The sequence below is a fragment of the Apium graveolens genome, chromosome 7 (genome assembly GCF_009905375.1).
Source record: "Apium graveolens cultivar Ventura chromosome 7, ASM990537v1, whole genome shotgun sequence".
NCBI lineage: Eukaryota > Viridiplantae > Streptophyta > Magnoliopsida > Apiales > Apiaceae > Apium > Apium graveolens.
Window position 1 is genome coordinate 213,479,214 of NC_133653.1, and position 21,669 is coordinate 213,500,882.

General features: G+C 37.7%; 1 protein-coding gene and 1 pseudogene across 1 annotated transcript; both read left to right on the top strand.

The window, feature by feature from the left end:
• Window positions 1-1,524: 1,524 nt before the first annotated feature.
• Window positions 1,525-5,990, top strand: LOC141670618 (rop guanine nucleotide exchange factor 1-like). The gene is made up of 5 exons (XM_074476552.1): window positions 1,525-1,957; window positions 2,804-2,920; window positions 3,034-3,572; window positions 4,346-4,699; window positions 5,320-5,990. The coding sequence occupies exons 1-5, from the start codon at window positions 1,732-1,734 to the stop codon at window positions 5,743-5,745; spliced, it is 1,662 nt and encodes a 553-aa protein (XP_074332653.1). The 5' UTR covers window positions 1,525-1,731; the 3' UTR covers window positions 5,746-5,990.
• An 8,383-nt stretch (window positions 5,991-14,373) lies between these two features.
• On the top strand, window positions 14,374-17,095 carry LOC141671126 (acetylserotonin O-methyltransferase-like; annotated as a pseudogene).
• Window positions 17,096-21,669: the final 4,574 nt, after the last annotated feature.

Sequence of the window (21,669 nt, forward strand, 5' to 3'; positions counted from 1 at the left end):
ATTTGGCGGTTTATACACTTGTAAATTTGCATCATACAAAATTACACTGAATGTTTCACTAGAACCGCGGGCTGGGCTGGGCTGGGCTGGGCGGGCCGGCCGGGCGGGCTGTGCAGCTCGTGCGGCTCGTCGGTTCGAGCGGGTTTGTGCGGGTCGGGTCGATCTCGGTTTTCTAATTCTGTATTCGTAACCGGCTCGCAGCTTTTAACGAATTGTGCGGGCTTGAACCGGCCCGGTTCGGGCCGAATAATTTCGGGTTTCCGTACGAGCCGGTCCCGAACGGGCGGTTCAAACCCACACAATTGGCCGGCTCTACTTGGAAACAAGCAACCATAACAAAGGACCATGTCAGGTCACGTGGCAACATAATTTGTTGTTAACTAAACTCCCTCTCGTCTTTTCAGTTTATCTTTTCTTCGTATCAATGATGATTTAATATCAAAATTCTACTTCTTTTTTTTACCTAAAGATACTGGTGTACAGACGAACCGCTTAATCGCATCCAATCGCTCGCAACCGAACCGTAATTTGCGAATAATTGCGAAACGCGGGTTGATTGTAAATTTAAATTTTAAAAACCACTTTTCACGCTTTGGATGCAATTTTAAATTCTTGAAAATCGCAACTGCAACTCGCAACATATATTTATAATAAAATATATTTCCAAAAATGTAGTTAATATTATATAAATTAATAAGTATACAAATTTATTAATAATCTTAGGTTAATGTTAAAACTTCGTTCATAAAATTCACGATCATTATAAAATATATAACCAAATAAATGGAAAATGTAATCTACACGTAATTTTTTTTTATCCTTTACTTTTTTCATTTCTCTCGCCTCCATATTTTTGTATGTTGTTAATATCCTTGTTTCATACGGAACATTAGTTTGTATTTTATTTTTGAATGTAAATTTATCACGTAACTTAAATTTGAATTTATTAATATTCCGAATTTACTTTTTTGCAAATTATTAAATATTTTAAAATTAGTGGTTGAACCGCAAACCGATCCGCAATAACCGCAAATTCGCAACTGCAATTGACGCGGTTAACCGCACCGCATAACAATTTTCTATAACCGTTCTTCACGATTTTATTCGACTTTTACCCCAAAACCGATCTAATCCGAACCGCGTACACCCCGGAGCTTATAAATTTGATTTAATATCTGTTCACACAAAATTTCTAGAGGAGGAAGTGTGAAATTCATACCCGACCTCAACGACAAAAAAAAAACTCACTGCTACTTAATTTATCTCATCTCACTCGTCAAAATTCTATTTTATTTATGACACTTTTAATTATATCCCATTATAGCAATGTCCTATTCAAATCATGATATCGAAATACATATAATATAATTCTTACATAATCCATGGATTTTTCTACCCTTTCCATCATCCGTACGAAAATAAATAGTCGATTATCAAAATTATACTTAATTTATGACAATCAAATATATTTTGGTCATAACATTTCCTATTCACATCTAGTTTTGATAATGAAAATTCCGGGATAAATAGTTTATTTATGTGGATTGATTCATAGTACATCTCCATGCATTAGGTCCAAATCGTGAGAGAACATAAAAGGCGTACCCTACACATACGTAGCTCTGCTTTATCTGCAGTGCCTCTACTATATTACAGTAGTATATTTATCTACATACATACACGTATGTGTTTATTGTTTTCGTTGTTATCTCTTGCTAGTTTATAATAACAATGGCGAGTAAATTATCTGAAGAATGTTCCGATCACAACAGTGACGACTGTGGCGGTAGTAATAGCTTGAGTGCTGACGTCAGCGAATCGGAGAGTTCTACTTGCTTCTCTGGTGCTTTCGCCGGAACTGCTGGTTTTCCGGCGCCGGTGATGTCTCCGGTCGTCGGATGTAAAGATGTGGTGGTTTGGGAGGACAAGACGCGGAAACCACAAGCTGCTTTGTCAGGTAACTGCAAAAACTTTCGTTGATTTTTATGAATAATCTCGTTAAATAAATAATTTATTGCTGCCAACAATAATGACAGTTTATTTTTAAGTAAATGTGTGCCCAATGCACACATTAAAAAGACCGAAGTATAAATATCAACTGAAATAAATTAATAAAATTGTCTGTTCCCAAAAATATTGATGTATCGAGATTTAAGTGTAATTTTTATAAAGATCACTTATTTAATGCTTTGCATGAATGTAACTGTATGTACATGATTATTAGTAATAACTAATAAGTTAAGATTGAGAAAGCAGATCTAATCATTATGTGTTCACTGTCTTGTTGATAATAAAAATATTGGAAAAATATAAGCTATTACATGAATGCCTTGTTTTTTTGGTTAGATAGGGAGCTTCATATGTACATCTTTTATTCTTTTTGCTGGGCTCACTGGGTGCATTATGTGTTTAAGAAAGGGTATGAAATTGAGGATAGAAAGTGGTTATTGTGTTACACATAATAAGGATTAGGGGCAAAGAGGCTAGGAATTACCTTTTTTTGCAAAGAATCAGCATAATCATTGAGGAATTCCTTTTTCCGCATAGAATCATCGAGAAATTATCTTTTTTTCGCAGAGAATTAGTAATGAAATTACTTGGAAACCAAAAAAAATTATTATTTCAAAGCAAATACTTATCTATATGTCGTACCATAATAATCAAAGGAAACAAATCCTTTTTTAATTTTAATATAGAACAATATTTTCCTAAATAGATTATATGATACAATTATTAATTACAAACATACTTCTATCTACTTTGTATTAGTTTCATATATTTCTCTCTTTTGTGGAACTTGTAGAAGTTGAGATGATGAAAGAAAGATTTGCTAAACTACTACTTGGAGAAGATATGTCTGGAGGGGGTAAAGGTGTTTGTTCTGCTCTTGCGATCTCAAATGCCATTACAAATCTCTCTGGTTTGTGCCAACTCACCCAATTGTTCTGTTTTTAAAGTTTGTGATGTAGTATTTCAGAGTTATTAACTGTATATATGTACCTGATTAAGTTTCGTCTGATTTTGGAATTTTAGCCACTGTATTTGGTGAAATATGGAGGTTGGAGCCTTTGGCGCTGCAAAGAAAGGCAATGTGGTGCAGGGAAATGGAATATATACTGTGCGTCGCTGATTCGATTGTAGAGCTTGTTCCGGCTATTCACCAGTTCCCTGGTGGAGGGACTTATGAAGTAATGGAAACACAACCACGGTCAGATTTATATGTTAATCTTCCTGCCCTGAAGAAGCTTGATGCTATGTTAATCAGCTTGCTTGATGGTTTTCACGATTTGGAATTTTGGTATGTTGACCGTGTTGCGGCTGTAGCTGATGGCGAGGATTCTGATACCTATCCATCTGTTTTTTCAAGTGGGAGGCCTTCAGTTAGGCAGGAAGAGAAGTGGTGGCTTCCATGTCCTAAAGTTCCACCAAAAGGGTTGTCGGAGGATGCTACGAAGAAGTTGCAGCAGTGCAGGGACTGCACCAACCAGATACTGAAGGCAGCACTAGCAATAAACAACAATGTGCTTGCCGAAATGGAAATTCCTAGCTCTTACCTGGACACATTACCCAAGGTATGATCAAGAAATTTTGATATTTTATAATTACATAATTACAAGTTGACGCAGAAGTCTGGTCTAAGCTGCGGGGCATAATGCATCTATTTTTACAGTAGGGAAAACATAAATATAGATGAGCAAAGGTCTGCCGTTTCTCCTACTATATGTTTCGCTAGTCCCATTTTCATCTAAGTTTACAGCCTCACTTCTCATTACAAACAATTGCAAAATTTTTAACCTTAATATTGAGCTCATACTAGAAAAAGTTACATAAAACAAGACAAGAATTGCTTTTCTGTTCTTTGGATCTTACCGAACATGTATAAATTATAAATTGCTTTAGATAGACAAGCTCATTTATGTAGTTACTGTTTAGGAAATTATGTAACATGACTGGTAATAACTGTCTAGAAAATCTAGAAAAGTGACAAACTGATAGAAACAGTTTTGACTGAATATAGGTTTTAAAACTGACCGTGTGGTCCACCAAATTTAGTTTTCCATGTCATTTACCATAGATGTGCCCTACATTGCATGTCTACATGAGCCTAATGTTCAGATTCCTGAGAATACACCTGATTTCGTTTGTCTGTGCTGAAAAAAATACAAGCAGTACTGTTAGTACTCATAGCTATGTTGTTTCAGCATCAATTTTTGGATAGATTGGGTGTAGTATAACGGCAAATGCACATCAAATATTTTGCTATTCCTTTTTTATGTGCCAAATCTAATGTGTAGCAAGTATATTTATGATTCTTTAAACTAATAGTACGTTCATGCGATTACAGAATGGAAAAGATTGTTTAGGTGATAAAATCTATAGCTACATCGCTACCAACCAGTTGTCTTCAGAATGTCTTCTTGATTGCTTAGATCTGACATCAGAGCACCATGCTCTGGAAGTAGCAAACAAAATAGAGGCTGCTGTTCATGTTTGGAAGCAAAAAGATCAGAAAAAGCACTCTAATTATATAAAAGCTAAGCATGCATCATGGAGTGGCAAGGTAAAGGGCCTTGCTTCTGACGGCGAAAAGAATCACGTCTTAGCTCAACGGGCAGAGACTTTGTTGCACAGCCTGAAAATGCGCTTTCCTGGACTTCCACAAACTTCTTTGGACATGAACAAAATTCAATACAACAAGGTTAGGTTCTAAGCCCTTTATTGATGTACATAATATAACCCGTGTAGATGTCAGATATTGGGAGACTTCTGCTATTGTTGGAAACTCAATATTCTACTCTTGGCTTTCACACATATCATTTATATCTATCCTGTGAGGGCTACTGAAGTGATTAGTGAAGGGATAGGATATGTCATACTCTAGCTGTTAACCCGCAACATTACACTATATTTCTCGGATTCGCCTAGAAGTGTCTGTATAAATACATGTCCTAGTGTCAGCTTAGGTCTTTTTTTGAAAATTTCATCTGAATGACTTAAAGTACAATGGTGAGTGTCCATGCCGTTGTCCAAGTATCATTTAGGTATGCAAAATTGTTGAAGAGATCGTAGCTCTGCCACATAGGATTTCACCCAAGTACACCTTACTTGGGGCAGCCTTAAATTTTGAACGTGTAACAAGTAGTAATCAATTTTGTGCTATTTGGATTTTGAAAAAGAGAAATTAAGCGATAAAGGCATACTCACGTAAACACACATTATCTTCACTATGCAGTTGGATAAACTTTTAAGTCTCACTTACTGAGAAACAATTGTTGGTTGCCTCAATTTATTTATTTATTTTCTTTAATCTATTTGCAGGATGTAGGGCAGTCAATCCTTGAAAGCTACTCAAGGGTAATGGAGAGCTTGGCTTTTAACATAATGGCAAGGATTGATGATGTCCTTTATGTAGATGAAACTGCAAAGATATGTTCTGCTGCAGAATTAATGTCCTTTTTAAGCCGGGAGAGTTTGGTTAATGCCGTTCAGAAGCTGATGTTACCTAGTCCATTCTCAATTGGGAACACACCTTACACTTCTCCATTTACAACTCCAACTAACTGTTCATCCCCTCCTATCGCTGGTAGCCCCGGTAGAGTGCGGATGCCAGTACACAATATTGGTTTCAAGAATGTGCCAAACCATAAAGTAGAGATACCAATTCCGGACTTGGAGAAGCTATGGTCTATTGCTGGAAACCTAAGTGCCAGAAGAATCACCGGAGATGCACCTGAACGTGACTAAGCTGGCTTGTGGAAGTGGTGCGTAGAGAATAGAACGGTAATTTAGATCTTGTATATGCTTTAGACAAGTTAGGAATACGGGGTATATCATATTTAGATGGTTCTAATAGTAGTTTCCCATCAGTCCTCTAATCTAGAATGAGGATGACTTTAATTATATTGTTAAACATCAATTCTGATAATTTTTCAAATAGAGTTGAGTATTGATAGGGATAAATAAATTATGATTGTATAATTAAATACTGCATTAATTGTACAAGCTGTGGACTGCTAGGCCCAATAAAAAGATATATGATACTCAGACCAGAAATGTTAAGCCTGATGGATCAGATCAGGCCTGATGGAATAAAAAAGGCCCAAAAGCCCTGATTATTAATTAATTTCATAATTAATTAATAAGGGAAAAATCAGATGTTGAGAAGAGTCCCGATAAGGATATAAATCCTTTGAGATTAGCCTCAAGTGGACCTAAAAGGATAAGGAATCAGTTTCCTACTATCTAGGACTCCAAAGTCCATTCTAATTATGAGACTTGCACACCAAGTCTCCTATACCAAGTCCAATTCAAGGACTCCCAACATCTATATAAGGGGCCTCACCCCACAAATCAGAACTACGTTTTTTGGCTTGATTCTCTAATTCACAGAGATACGTAGGCATCTCGTAAAGGCAGATCGAGCCACGAAACACGAGAGCAGCCATTAAAGGCCTTGAACTCCCGAATCTTAGTAATAAATACAGCAAATAATAACCTTAGTTTTTTATCCATAACATTTGGCGCCGTCTGTGGGAATCGCAACAACAACCATGGCGAGAACACGGAGAACAATTGGAGCTCTAGAGGAAGGAACACCATCAGAGACAACCCAGGTTATTTCATTAACCGTGGAGGTTCCTCTCCATTCAACTTATGCATCTACTCAGGGGGAAGCCCAGACAGGGGCAACTCAACCTCAGCCACAAGGGACAACTCCCCCGATTATTTAAGGTACGAATCCTCAAGTTCAACAAGTACATATACCTGTGAATTCTCGACCCGTCGGGTATGAATATTCAACTATTGTTACTACTAACCCCCCTTATGGGATGCCCCTTCACCCTGAGGTTGGAGGAAGCGGATATGCTGGGCGAAGCGAAGCACGAGGGCAGTCGCCCCCCTATATACGAGGTTTGGGTCCTATCCCCGAGGATCGGGAATTTTCTGGTCCTTACACTGAGAGAGACTCCGAATCTTCGGATGATGAAGTGGCCCCGAGAAGGAGGCGTCCTGGAAAAAGAGCCAATAGCCGATGGAAGGCAACGCCCCCAAAGCACCCCAGGGGCGAATCCCCAAGAAGTGCAGGAAAGGATCAGGGCTCATGAGGCTGAAATCCAAAGGCTGAGGCGTGATTTGGAGGCTCACCAGGCCACCAGACCCCAGATACCTCCTAGGGGGAGAAATCCTCCTCCTGTCATAGACCTGGATGGTCCGGTAAGAAGAAGGGCTGCTGTCCCAAGAACTGATCCAAGCAATCTCCTTCCCCTTGGAGATCCTGATGATCCAACTCCACCCTTCACAGAAGAGATAATGAATGCCCATATCTCAAGGAAATTCAAGATGCCCACTATCAAAGCCTATGATGGCACGGGAGACCCCGCTAATCATGTTAGGACATTCTCTAATGCACTGCTGCTGCAACCCGTGAATGATGCTATAAAGTGTCGGGCCTTCCCTCAAACCCTGTCGGGTATGGCTCAAAGATGGTACAGTCTCCTGCCACCAAATTCTATTGGATCGTTCAGAGAATTAAGTCAGGCTTTTATTAAGTAATTCATCAGTGGAAGAGTCCATGAGAAAAGTTCAGCATCTCTTATGAGTCTTGTGCAGGGAGCTAAGGAATCCTTGAGAGATTACCTGAATCGTTTTACAAAGGAGGCTTTAAAAGTCCCAGACCTTGATGATAAGGTAGCCATGATAGCACTGCAACAAGGAACCAGGGATGAGTTTTTCAAGATGTCCTTGGCCAAACGTCCCCCTGAAAACATGTTGCAACTCCAAGATAGGGCAGGGAAGTATATCAAGGTTGAAGAAAGCATGAGGAAGACCGTAGTAAGTAATGAGCCCACTGGAGGCAAGAAGTGAAAAACTGATCTGGAGTATTTTGCTAAGGACAAATATCCTAGAACCGAACAAAACCCTGATTCAACCCCCAAGAAGGGAGGACCTGGGCAAAAGTTCACTGAATACGCTAAGTTGAGTGCTCCTAGAAGTCAGATTTTGATGGAGACTGAGAAAGATAGAGATATTCGCTGGCCTAAGCCCTTGAAGGCTGATCCCGCCAAGCTAGATAAGAGCAAGTATTGCAGGTTTCACAAGGATGTTGGCCATGACACCGATGAGTGTAGGCAATTGAAAGATGAAATTGAGTTTTTGATTCGAAAAGGAAGGTTGAATAAGTATACTGGAGATGGAGGGGACAGAAACAATAATGGAAGGAAGAACTTTGAAGATCGTATGAGGGACCAAGATGATCAGGGGCGGAATCCCCAACCTAGAGGGTCGGTTATAAATGCAATTTTTGGAGGACCACGACGCCCTCGAGGACCTGTGATAAACACGATCTTTGGAGGTCCAACTGCCGCTGGATTGTCCAAAAATTCCAGAAAGGCATACACCAGGGAGGTTATGCATATTGTTGGCTTTTGATGATTCCGACCTAGAGGGCGTGAAGTTTCCCCATGACGACCCGCTCGTCATAACACCGATAATAGGAAATAGCCCGGTTAAGAGGGTCCTTGTGGATAATGGTGCTTCTGTGGATATCTTGCTCCACGACACCTTTCTAAGGATGGGGTATAACGACTCCCAGTTGACACCAACCGACATGCCGATATATGGATTTGCTGGAGTAGAATGTCCTGTGGAAGGGATAATCAAATTGCCAACCACCATAGGTACGGAGCCAAGGCAAGCAACGCAGATGCTGGATTTCGTGGTGGTAAATGCTAGTTCAACTTATAATGCTATCATGGGGAGAACAGGGATACATGCCTTCAAGGCAGTCCCCTCTTCCTACCATTCAGTCATGAAGTTTTCCACCCGAAACGGGATTGGAGAAGAGAGAGGAGATCAAAAAATGGCTAGAAGCTGTTATGTGGCCACTTTGAGGGCAGATGGAGTCGGGGGGCAGGTTCTTCCTATTGAAGATATGGATGTTCGAGAAAATGATGAGAATAGAGGAAGGCCAGCAGAAGAATTGGTTTCGGTTCCTTTAGACCCCAAGAATCCTGAGAGGATGAGTTTCATTGGAGCCACATTAGAGGAGCCCCTTAGAGGGAAGTTAGTGAAATTTTTGCAAGAAAATAGTGATGTATTTGCATGGTCAGCAGCTGATATGCCAGGCATAGACCTGGAGTTAATTACTCACAAGCTAAACGTGGATCCAAGCCGGAAGACAGTGAAACAAAAGAAAAGAAATTTTACCCCGGAAAGACAAGAGGCTATAAAACAGGAAGTAGAAAAGCTCTTAGAGGCTGGTTTCATTGAGGAGATTCAATTTCCGGAGTGGTTAGCAAACCCTGTAATGGTGAAGACGGCTAATGGAAAGTGGAGGATGTGTATAGACTTCACTGATCTGAATGATGCATGCTCCAAAGACTGTTTTCCGCTGCCTAGAATTGATACTTTGATTGATGCCACTACTGGACATGAGATGCTGAGTTTCATGGATGGATTTAGCGGATACAACCAGATCAAAATGCATAAGGATGACATTCCAAAGGTATCATTTATCACTGACTTTGGTGTTTATTGTTATCTTGTTATGGCGTTTGGTCTCAAGAATGCAGGAGCCACCTATCAAAGGTTGGTGAATAGAATTTTTAAGGATCTTATTGGTAAGACTATGGAAGTCTATGTTGATGATATGTTAAGTGGGAGATTGAAGTGCTAACAAATCAGCCACTAAGAAATATCATTCACAGTCCCAAGGCAAGTGGGAGACTGATTAAGTGGGCAATAGAGTTGGGAGAGTTCGATCTCAAGTATAAGCCACGTACGGTCATAAAAGCCCAGACACTAGCTGACTTCGTGGTGGAATGTACCATACCCAACTAAGAAGTCGGGGGGCAGGAAGATACCATACCTCAAGACAAGGGAGTCGACAATGGGGACAAGGAGAAAGAATATTGGGTTCTCTATTTTGATGGAGCATCAAAAACAAATTCCAGTGGAGCAGGGTTGGTTTTGCAAAGCCCTGACGGATTCTTAATTGAGTATGCTATGAAGCTAGACTTCCCAACCACAAACAATGAGGCAGAGTATGAAGCCCTGATTGCTGGCCTTGGTCTAGCTGGGACACTTAGAGTCAAAAACTTAAAGGTCCGTGGAGACTCGAAGCTGATCATATCCCAGGTAAAGGGAGTATTTGAGGCAAGGGATGATACAATGGCTAAGTATGTTCGCCTAGTAAGGGCTGTGATGACCCAATTTAATGAATGCCATGTTGAACACATTCCAAGGGAAGAAAATGCTAAAGCAGATGCGCTATCAAAGTTTGCTTCATCTGAGATTGAAGAAGGTTCAGGAAGTGTGTACTTCCGTGTTTTGAAGACACGAAGCATAGATGTTAAGCTTGTGGCTCCCATAGGCTTGGGGACGTCATGGATTGATCCCATCAAGGCTCACATTCAGACCGGTTGGTTGCCAAGCGATGCAACTGAGGCACGGAAGTTAACTATTCGAGCACTAAGGTACTCCTTGATAGATGGAATTCTGTATAAGAGATCTTTCGTGGTTCCTTACTTGAGGTGTCTCAGGCCCGACGAGGCACGCTTGGCTCTTGAGGAAGTGCATGGAGGTATTTGTGGGCAACACTTGGGGGGCAGGGCCTTGGCTCATAAGATAACCCGTTTAGGCTTCTATTGGCCAGAAATGATGACTGATGCCAAAGAATATGTAAAGAAGTGTGATCGCTGTCAGAAGCATACACCAGTTGTTAGACAACCCCCCGAGATGCTGACCTCTATCAACTCGCCTATTCCCTTTGCTATGTGGGGGATGGATATTCTAGGACCTTTTCCTATGGCCACGGCACAAAGGAAATTTCTGATTGTAGCCATTGATTATTTCACCAAGTGGATCGAAGCCAAACCCTTGGCCAAAATCACAACTAAGCAGGTTGCACAATTCCTGTGGGAAAACATTATGTGCCGATATGGAATTCCCCGTATCCTCGTCACTGACAATGGAACACAATTCAACAATGAGGAATTCAAGAAGCATTGTGAAGAAAATGAAATTGAGTTACGATTCACCTCTGTGGCTCACCCGCAAGCCAATGGGCAAGCAGAGGTAGCAAATCGGATAATCCTGGATGGACTAAAGAAGAGGATCGAGAAGTCAAGAAATAATTGGGTGGATGAGATACTTCCCATATTATGGGCCTATAGGACTACCTGTAGAGTCACGACAGGAGCAACTCCTTTCATGTTGGCATATGGGGCATAAGCAGTAGTTCCCGTGGAGATATCACATTCCTCTCCAAGGATTCAGGCTTTCAATGCTGTAGAAAATGAGGAAGGGCAGAGGTTAGCCCTGGATCTAATTGATGAAGTGCGAGATGAGGCACATGCAAAGATAGTAGAATATCAGAAAAAGGCTTCATTCTATTACAACCTAAGGGTTAAAGAGAGATTTTTCAAACAAGGAGATCTAGTCTTGAGAAAAATAGAGGCTTCTGGTGTCGGACAGAAAGGAAAGCTTGCCCCGAATTGGGAAGGGCCGTACAGAGTCAAGAGCGTTCAGGGTAGAGGAACCTACAAGCTGGAAACTATGGAAGGTTTTGAAGTCCCAAGGACCTGGCACGCACAAAACCTGAAGGTTTACTACGTGTAAGATAGGCGAAGTACGATTCTCACTTGTCATTGTGATAAGTAGGTTTAAAAGCACCTTGAAGCTTACACGAAAATGGCACATAATGGAAAAATAGACACGAAAAGCAAATGGAGGAATCTTACCTGAAGAAGCGCTCCTGAAAAAGGCTTTGAGCTCCGACTTGCTGTTATTGCTCTGAGAATCTTAGCAGGAAGAGAAAGAAGAAAACTAAGAAATGAGAAAGTGAGGAGTAATAGCCTTTCCTCATTCCTTTATATAAGAGGAAAAGGAAGCTGAAGGGACGAAAAGCCCATTGAGAACAAAGGCCCATAAGAAAAGGCCCAGAAAAAGGAATATTCCAGAATATTCCTAGGAATTCTAGAGCATTCTAAACAGGGTGTATTAAGCCCAGTAATATTTGGTAAAGCCCAATAAAGAAGCCCAGTAATATTTGGTAAAGCCCAATAATGAGGCCCAGTAATATTTGAAAAGCCCAATAAAGAGGCCCAGTAATATTTGAAAAGCCCAATAAAGAGGCCCAGTAATATTTGAAAAGCCCAATAGAAAAAGCCAGGCCCAAATCCAATTAGGATTTGGAAAATTCAATTTTAGCCCTAAAAGATGTAAGGACCAATGGAGAAGGCTAGAAAAAGACCAGAATCCAGGTCGAGATCCAGGTCGTGAATCCTGCCCGAAATCTTTCGAGCAGACTCCCGAAAATAACGGGTAATAAAGACCAGAATTCAGGTCGAAATCCAGGTCGTGAATCCTACTCGAAAACTTTCGAGCAGGCACCCGAAAATAACGGGCAAAAAAGACCAGGATTCAGGTCGAAATCCAGGTCGTGATCCCTGCCCGAAATTTTTTCGACTAGGCTCACGAAAACAACGGAAAAAATAGGATTAAATTGAAGTCAAAATTTCGACCAGGAATGAGGTCGAATTAGCCAAGCATCTTTCAAGAATAAAGATTAAAAACCCAGGTCGAATTTCGACTAGGATCCTGGTCGAAATCCAGGTCGTGGATCCTAGTCGAAATCCTTCGACCAGGAATCAAGAAAACCAAAGAATTTTCGACCAGGATTCAGGTCGAAATTTTGACTAGGATCCTGGTCGAAATCCTAGCCGATGGGCTCAAGATCAGAAGCTAAAAGTGGGGAATTGACGACCTAGATCCAGGTCGAAATTTCGACTAGGATCCTGGTCGAAATCCAGGTCGTGAATCCTAGTCGAAATCCTTCGACCAGGATGACAAGGCTGACCCCTATTTTCGACTAGGATCCAGGTCGAAATTTCGACTAGGATCCTGGTCGAAAAAGGGCTGGAAATCTGAAAAATCCAGAAAATTAGGGAAAATCCCAGAAAATTAGGGAAAAATCCCAGAAAATTAGGGAAAATCCCAGAAAATTAGGGAAAAATCCCAGAAAATTAGGAAAAAATCCCAGAAAATTAGGGAAAATCCCAGAAAATTAGGGAAAATCCCAGAAAATTAGGGAAAAATCCCGGAAATAAGGGAAAAAATTCCTGGAAATTAAGATAATTCCTGAATAAAAGGAAAATTCATTGTAAATGTGTAGGTCGCTTCACACTTTACAAAAACGAAACCCTGTAAGGGAACGAATAGACTTAACTTCTGCGAAACCTAATCAATGTTTCCCAAAAGTTGGGGGGCAAATGATAGGGATAAATAAATTATGATTGTATAATTAAATACTGCATTAATTGTACAAGCTGTGGACTGCTAGGCCCAATAAAAAGATATATGATACTCAGACCAGAAAGGTTAAGCCTGATGGACCAGATCAGGCCTGATGGAATAAAAAAGACCCAAAAGCCCTGATTATTAATTAATTTCGTAATTAATTAATAAGGGAAAAATCAGATGTTGAGAAGAGTCCCGATAAGGATATAAATCCTTAGAGATTAGCCTCAAGGGGACCTAAAAGGATAAGGAATCAGTTTCCTACTATCTAGGACTCCAAAGTCCATTCTAATTATGAGACTTGCACACCAAGTCTCCTATACCAAGTCCAATTCAAGGACTCCCAACATCTATATAAGGGGTCTCACCCCACAAATCAGAACTACGTTTTTTGGCTTGATTCTCTAATTCACAGAGATACGTAGGCATCTCGTAAAGGCAGATCGAGCCACGAAACACGAGAGCAGCCATTAAAGGCCTTGAGCTCCCGAATCTTAGTAATAAATACAGCAAATAATAACCTTAATTTTTTATCCATAACAAGTATATATTGCCAACTTCAGTTGTAGCGTCTTCTGGCAAAAACTAAAAAGTGACTAAAATAATCTTGATGGCCCAAGTTCTGGCTCAACAAAAAATTACATTATTCACGACTTTATATATAACGGAAATAGTAAAACTCTTAAACACCTAGCAGCAATCGAGATTGTTAGAAAGTTGGGGACGGGGCCAGGTAAAAAAAAAGATTCTGAATTTCTTAAAGTTCTCCTCAAATTTGGGCCTATTTTTGCGGACCTACAAAAACAGTCGCTTAGTATCTTCTTGATATATAAACACTTGATTATCTTCTTGAACTTTTGCCACCTGTCTAAAAATGTATTATTCCCCAGGTTGAAGGGTACCTTTAACCTGCTCAGGCATTGCTTAATGAATTATTTTTATTTTTCATTGCCGTTAACACAGGAGCTTTGACAAGTGATGCTTAATTAACCTTCTTGAATGGAATGTGACCAATAAAATGCGAACATCTTCAACTGATTAGAAACCATAAACTAACTAGCGGAATTAGTTTACATCCTTTTTTAAAAAAAAAATTAGAAGAAAATTTGACCATTCTGATTCATTTGAGAAACAAAATCTGATAAAATACGTAGAGAGAACCATGGTCATGGCTTAATTGCATCTACAGCAGTTGTGCACTACCTGGTTTCTTCTTATCTTCCGCAACCGTCCTCGGACAGATCAGTAACATTGAAAAACAGACAAGTTAAATCCCTCTCGCGTGATTACACTCAGTGTGAAGCAACATCAGGTACGAAAAGTTTTCCCTTTTTCTTACATTTCGATTTGAGCTATCCCACCAACAGGTTCTGCTGGGTGTAGGCTCTCTGGAATGGACATTAACATGTTCAATATTATCCTCCGGAAGTGCAGAAGCTCAGCTATAATTCTTAGTACAGTATGTTGGGTTTGTGTACCACAATTAAAAGATTTTAATTATGAATCATAAAACAGATAATGCATTTCAAAGAACATCTACTGTTTCATAAAGCCAATTTAATTATATTCTTCTAATCGCGCAACTGTTCAACCTATGTATAGGCTTCTTAAATTTTCCTTCGGTGATAGTTACAGAGCATGATGATAGATCTCATTCGATAGAACAAACTATCATATTACCAGCAGCATGGGAAATAATTTCAAGTTTTGCAGATTTAGGAATTTGACAAAAGGTTGACTTGCTGAGAAATGCCTAGCTATACAAATTAACAATTTTTTCATGGTTTACCAACATTGTCTTATACATGCGCATGTACAGAAAGAGCTATAACACGAGTTAACCGCAACTGCAAGTAGTTTACATCATGTGTTTCATTCTGATACTTCAAATAAAAAATTATTAAAATCTCTTCTGAAGACATAGCTGTCGTTCGTCTTAGCTTCAGACCTACAATATGCTCTATAATTTAATGTCTATCTGAAAATTACGGAGTGGATGAATTTGGTTCTTGCACAATATAAGAGTTTCTAGAATCAATTTTAATCTGCATGCAAGTATTATGAAATTTTATTGTTAATAGAATTCTCAACATTTTAAGGTTCAATCAGTGAAAAGTTGTAATTTGGTTCTGGTATCTTTGTCTGGAAATTCATTATGTTATACATCATTCACATTAGAACTAGCACCCTCAGCTTAGATTCCAAATACTAGAAACCAAATTAGCGTTTAAAATCCGTATATTGTATGATCTTCTCAATAAAATATATGTTCTGGTTCATTAAATCATGAGATGTTGGAATTGATGTGATATGCTTCCTTAAAATGTTATAAAAATTTTATAGACCATCTTTTACATTGATGATGTGATGCCTTTCTTTAATCTGGCCTTACGGCCGTTTGGAAATCAGATTGACCAAGTCCCCTCCAATCCAGCAGTAGTGTCTGCAGATTGAAGTTTCTAATAATTTAAGAGTGTATGATCCTTAATATCTTGATATATTAATATTTTGCTACACAAGAATGGGCTGTTTTATATATAAAAAAGCTCCTAATCTCTTTACCTCATACTTTTCTAATTTAGTATATAATTGAGCTAAAGCTGAAGTATTTCAAGACATGATTTATTTTAACTAGCCTGGCTCAATTCATTAGAAGAAATATGGCAGAGATAACAAAAGGTGAAGCAACAAATGGAAATGATGAAACAGCCCAAGCACAAGTGGATATATGGAGATTTGTGTTTGGTTTTGCTGAAATGGCTGTAACTAAGTGTGCTATTGAGCTTGGAATACCTGATATCCTCGAAAATCATGGAGATCCCATGACACTTTCCTTGCTATCTACAGCTCTGTCTTGTTCATCAACAGCACTTTTCCGGGTCATGAGGTTCTTGATGAACCGGGGTATATTTAAGGAGAAGATCACAAAGGAAGGGTCCATGGGGTATGTCCAAACTCCGTTATCCTGCTTACTGACTAAAGATGGAGATAATAGCCTGGCTCCTCTGCTGTTGTTCCAAAACAGCTCTGTTATCATAACTCCATGGCATTTCTGAAGTGCATGTGTGCTGGATAACAATACATCAGCATTCGCATATGCTCATGGAAAGGATACCTGGAAGTATGCAGCTGAAAATCCAGGTCATAACAAGTTCTTTGATGAAGCAATGGCTTGTGATACTAGGAGAACAATTCCTGCAGTACTTAATGGATGTCCAGAGCTCTTTACTGGAGTGAGCTCTGTTGTGGATGTTGGAGGTGGTGATGGAACAGCACTTCACATACTCATAAAAAAATGTCCATGGATTCATGGAATGAACTTTGATCTTTCTCACGTGCTGTCTTCTGCACCAGAATGTGAAGGAATTGAGCATGTTGGAGGAGACATGTTTATCAGTGTCCCAAAAGCCATTGTTGCTTTCCTCAAGGTTTTACACTTGAATATCAATAAATTGTAATTGTCGTACAAGTACCGAAACTTAGAACTTAAATCTGAGATGACTCTTAAGCAAACTATACGTACTTATTCTTTTAAAATGTAGTGGGTATTGCACGACTGGAACGATGACAAGTGCATCCAGATCCTGAAAAACTGTAAAAAAGCCATCTCCGCATACAGAACAGCTGGAAAAGTGATTATCGTAATTGAAGTTAAAGGTGGAGATAAACTCAAGGATGTAGCATTGATGCTAGGACTGCAGAGGAATGGACTTATGTTCTACGTGAGGCCGGCTTCACAAGGCACACAATCAAGAACATTCAGGCCGTATCATCTGTTATTGAGGCTTATCCTTAGTTTCTTTTCTTTTACTTTGTTTGGCATGGCTGTCTTGTGCCTCTTCTTGTTACGAATTATCTAACATTTTATTCAAGATGAGAAACCGTTTATTTGCTTCTACTTGTTTCAGTTAATTGGCAACGCTCTAAAAGTTATGGATTCAAAGCGACTTTAATTTTTATTCGAGTGCAAAGCTTAAAGTGAAAGGGCCTCTACTTTAAGGCACTCTTTAGGTATTGAAGTTGCTTGTTCTTAGACTGCCATATATTCGCACTGAAATAAATGCAGATATTGGTATAACCGTTTAAGTGGTTCCAACTCTTTGATCGTGTATCATAGTATAGTAGAAATTTTATTTTAGTTTTGGTTCAACTCCACCACAAATTCTTGAGCCACCTAGCTTTCGTTTTGGTGAATGAGACTGATAAATGACAAACTAGAGGAATTAAAATGAAGATATAACTTCGACTGATTTCGTCATGCGAATGAAATTAAAGTATGTCAGTGTATCATCACGACGGTCCGAGAAGGTCTTGTTTCTTATAGTAAATATAAGTACGAAAGTGTGAAGAAATCGAGCTGTTCTTAAGCTACACTAAAACAATTTGCACTGTTGAAATAGAGATAGTTGAGCCTGATATGATCATTGTGTACGAGGTACACCAATTAACCGTTGATGTAGACTTATGGTGCACCAAATGTTCATTCAAGCTTGTTGTATCCGAAACAAGAACCAGAATTAGCCCCTGATTTGATCTCCTTGCAGTTATCAGCCTTGAGTTGGAATCTCTAACTTTGAAGGTTCAAAGAGATTGAAGATTTAAGTTCTTCAGAGTCATGTATGCGTTAATCTTTAAATATTAATAATTAAATACAAGGTGAAATCAAACCCGTATTTCATAAAAATATTCTATTGATTTATTTTGATCGTGCGTGAAACTTACGTGTGTTAAAAATTTAAAATATGTATTAACTGCTCCAACCGATTGTATCTTAATTATATTTAATTTATTTATAAAGTACATGTCGGGGTGAACGCGTATCGGGTTGTGCGAGTTAGGGATAATAAATCGAACCAACCCATTTAGTTCGGTTTTTAAAAATTGAACCATTTAACCAAAAAATATATTCTCAACCTAACCCTACCCTTTATACGTTGGTTTGGGTTAAAATTCGAAAAAAAAATATTTAAATATTTCTTAGAAGTCAAAATTTCAAATAAAATTAACTAAAAGTTGAAGTAAAACCAGTATTACCCCATAATTTAACGGAAGATAAATAATATTAGATACTATAGATACAGTATACTATTCTAGTTTAAAGTCAATAACTTACAACGTTTATCCGTAAAATAATAATATTATTTCGAATATATTGATTAATACAATAAATACATAAATTAAAATTTTAAATAATAATACTATAACTATAACATCGTGTTGGGTTCGGTTAGTAAGAGTTTAATTTTTTTAAACATTAACCTAACACATTATATTCGGGTTGACAACAATTTAAACCAATTAAAATTCGGGTTTTGGATAGTTCGGCTCCGTCGGCTGAGATAAGGGGTGGGTTAGATCGATTTTGCGGTTTGGTCGGTTTTTTGTTCAACCCTAACATAGAGACAGTTATATAAAATATTTAACAAAGCAATGCCAATACAATAATTAACGAAACAAAACATGAATGTAAAAAACATGCATATCGGTATCTGTAAGAACAAAGAAAGTTCAGAATTATAACAGACACCATAGCTTTAACAGAGTTATAAACGAGCAGAGGAGCAGAAGCCATAGGTATGAATATGTACAAATAAACAAGAAAATAGAACAAGAAAATAGAACAGCTGAGTCACCATGTCTTCTCAAAGATCGTGACTGCTCTTGAAGAGATAATTGCCCCCCACCTGTTGTGTTGGGATGTTTGCAACAAATCCTACAGGATAAAACAACTCCAAGTTTTGAGTTCACAACACCTCCAAAACTCAACGATGACTGGTATCTCACTCTCCGAAAAAACCACCGATCGTGATTGTGTTTGGGAGAGCAGAGAAAGTAGAGAGGAGAAGTGAATGTAAGTTGTGGTGTATTCTAATAAGCAACTTAGACCTCTATTTATACTAGAAGCTAAGTGTAACTGATCCACCTTGCATTAATATCAAAACTGCTCATTTAATGGCCTCTATTTATACTAGAATGATCCACACTGCATTAATATTAGAATCAAAACTGCTCATTTAATAAATAAATTAAAATTATTGATTTTGATTTTTAATAAAATGTAATAACTTGTATATTTAATCCACAAATTAAATCAGTTTTAATGTTTTTAATTATGAATATATATTATCAGTTACATGTCCAAGTTCAATGAATCTGAATCAGCCCAATATGAAAATGAACCCAGTCCAATTAAGCTCAACATAAATAATAACCCAACCCAACTGATAAATTAATTTTAATTAAAAAAATTAAATCACATATAAATAAAATTCTCGCTTAGATCGTCACCCGGCCCGGAGCGGGGCGGAGACGGCGCGCGTGGGTCTGCGCGTGAAGCCCAGAAGAACACCATGCACCACCACACATTTTAGTAGTTGTACACTACCCATGTGTGTAATACAGTATAAAGGCAACACCCCCTTTATTTATTTCAAGTAACCAGATATAAGAATTTTTTTTTATCATTCCGCGGATATTTTCCGCGGAAGACCATTCTCTTTTCCGGTAATAATATCCGCGGAAAGGAGAAATGTTCTGTCACGGAAAACATATGTGGAAGGTTAAAAAAAATCATTTGATCTGTACCCTTGAAATATAGATCCAACATCATTGAAATAGTATGTTATATAAAATTTAACTAACACACGATTACCGTATGTTAGATAAAATTTAACCAATACACGATTGCCGGGAAATATGACCCATTATTTAATTCGAGCCGTGATGCAAAATAAAGGGATGAATCTAAACTGGTGTCTTAAAACACCCATGGTACTGGTAGTTGGTGTGATGGTGTCCCAAATACCTTTGGTACTGGTACTACTTAGAAAATTCAATGGTCCATCGGCGGCTTTTAAAGTTTTTAATTTTTTTAGGGTCAAAAAGAGTGTCTCGTAAAAATCTCTTTTTTCTCCTCGTGCAGTTTGCATATCTCCTCAGACTTCGCTGATGTACTAATTTATAAAATTATATACAAAAAATATAATGTCGTTTGCCAACTTCATGCAACCAAAACATAACATCTTATCTTTAAAAAATAAAATATATGATCCTTGCCATTTTCGATAAATTTAACATAATTCGTTTCAATTTACTATTGATATTTGATAATAAGGAGTAAGAGGTTAATAGTTTGAATTGGAGTGTATTTTTATATTTATAAAATCTAGATTCAAATGGTGGTTGTAAATTAAACTCATAGAGTATCAAATATATTTTAATATTCCACAAAATTAGCCTTTGGTATATTGTTGTAAACATCAACGGCCAATTATGCAATTCATCCTGTGTTTTTTGTGGTACATGAGTTGAACATAAGTGAGGTTGAGCAGTACAAGCCTAGTTAACAAAAAAATAGAATTTTTTTAAAGCCAAATAATGTTACATCCATCCATTTTATCACATTTTTAGGCTGCTGCAATAATTTAAAACGACCGGCCAATTATGTACACACAATGTGAGAATTTATCCTGTTACAACCTAGCAAAATAGGTTAGGGTTCGAAAAATTAAATCTAAATTTATGTAATCGGATCTAATTTGAGATGCGAATCATATAATTTGATACTGATTCGAACATTAATTTAAATAGTTCCGAAAATTATCTGACCCAAAAGTTTACCGAAAAAATCCAAAATAGTAGATTCAATTATATTTGGAACCGATAAAATTTAATAATATATTATATGAAGCGAATATGATCTATAATATGCAATTCAATATAAATTCAAATTACGATAAATGTTAATATTCAGTTTAATTTAATTACTATAGTTTAATAAGGTTACAACTCACAACTTATATTGTTCGTATACATTAACTGTTAATAAAATTCTCTATTCATAAACAATATTCTTACTTAAAATAATTTTATATTTAATAACATAATTATTTAATTATAATTTTTTGAAAAAATATATATATAATTTTATACTAAAAATACTATTTTTAATAAAATTATTTTTTTCAAGTCTAACAAATTGAAAATTTTAACAAATTATCATCCGAAAATATATGAAAGAATTCCGATTAGATACTAATCAAATTATATCTAATCAAATCCGACAATCTTCAAATATAACACAATCGATAAAATCGAGATTCATCCGATCCCAAACCAATTCCAGTTGTCAGTTCTAGTTACATATATTTTGACCCAAAGAAAAGAGAGTCTAATATGCAAAATTAGACTTGAGGGACATCAACATACCAAGAAAATAATTAAAACTACCAAACAAAAAAAATAAATAATAAAAACTACCAAAATTTTAATATCCACATAAATAAGCAGTAGGTGAGATGTTGAAAACGTCAACTGCCAATTATGCAATTCATCCTGGGGTTTTTGTGCTTTATAAGTTGATCACACAAG

Bases quoted from the DNA above. Each gene is read 5' to 3' on its own strand.
- LOC141670618 (XM_074476552.1), top strand. From the start codon at position 1,732: ATGGCGAGTAAATTATCTGAAGAATGTTCCGATCACAACAGTGACGAC. The intron at 2,921-3,033 runs GTTTGTGCCAAC...TTGGAATTTTAG, and splicing joins TGCCATTACAAATCTCTCTG to CCACTGTATTTGGTGAAATA. The intron at 4,700-5,319 runs GTTAGGTTCTAA...ATCTATTTGCAG, and splicing joins ACAAAATTCAATACAACAAG to GATGTAGGGCAGTCAATCCT.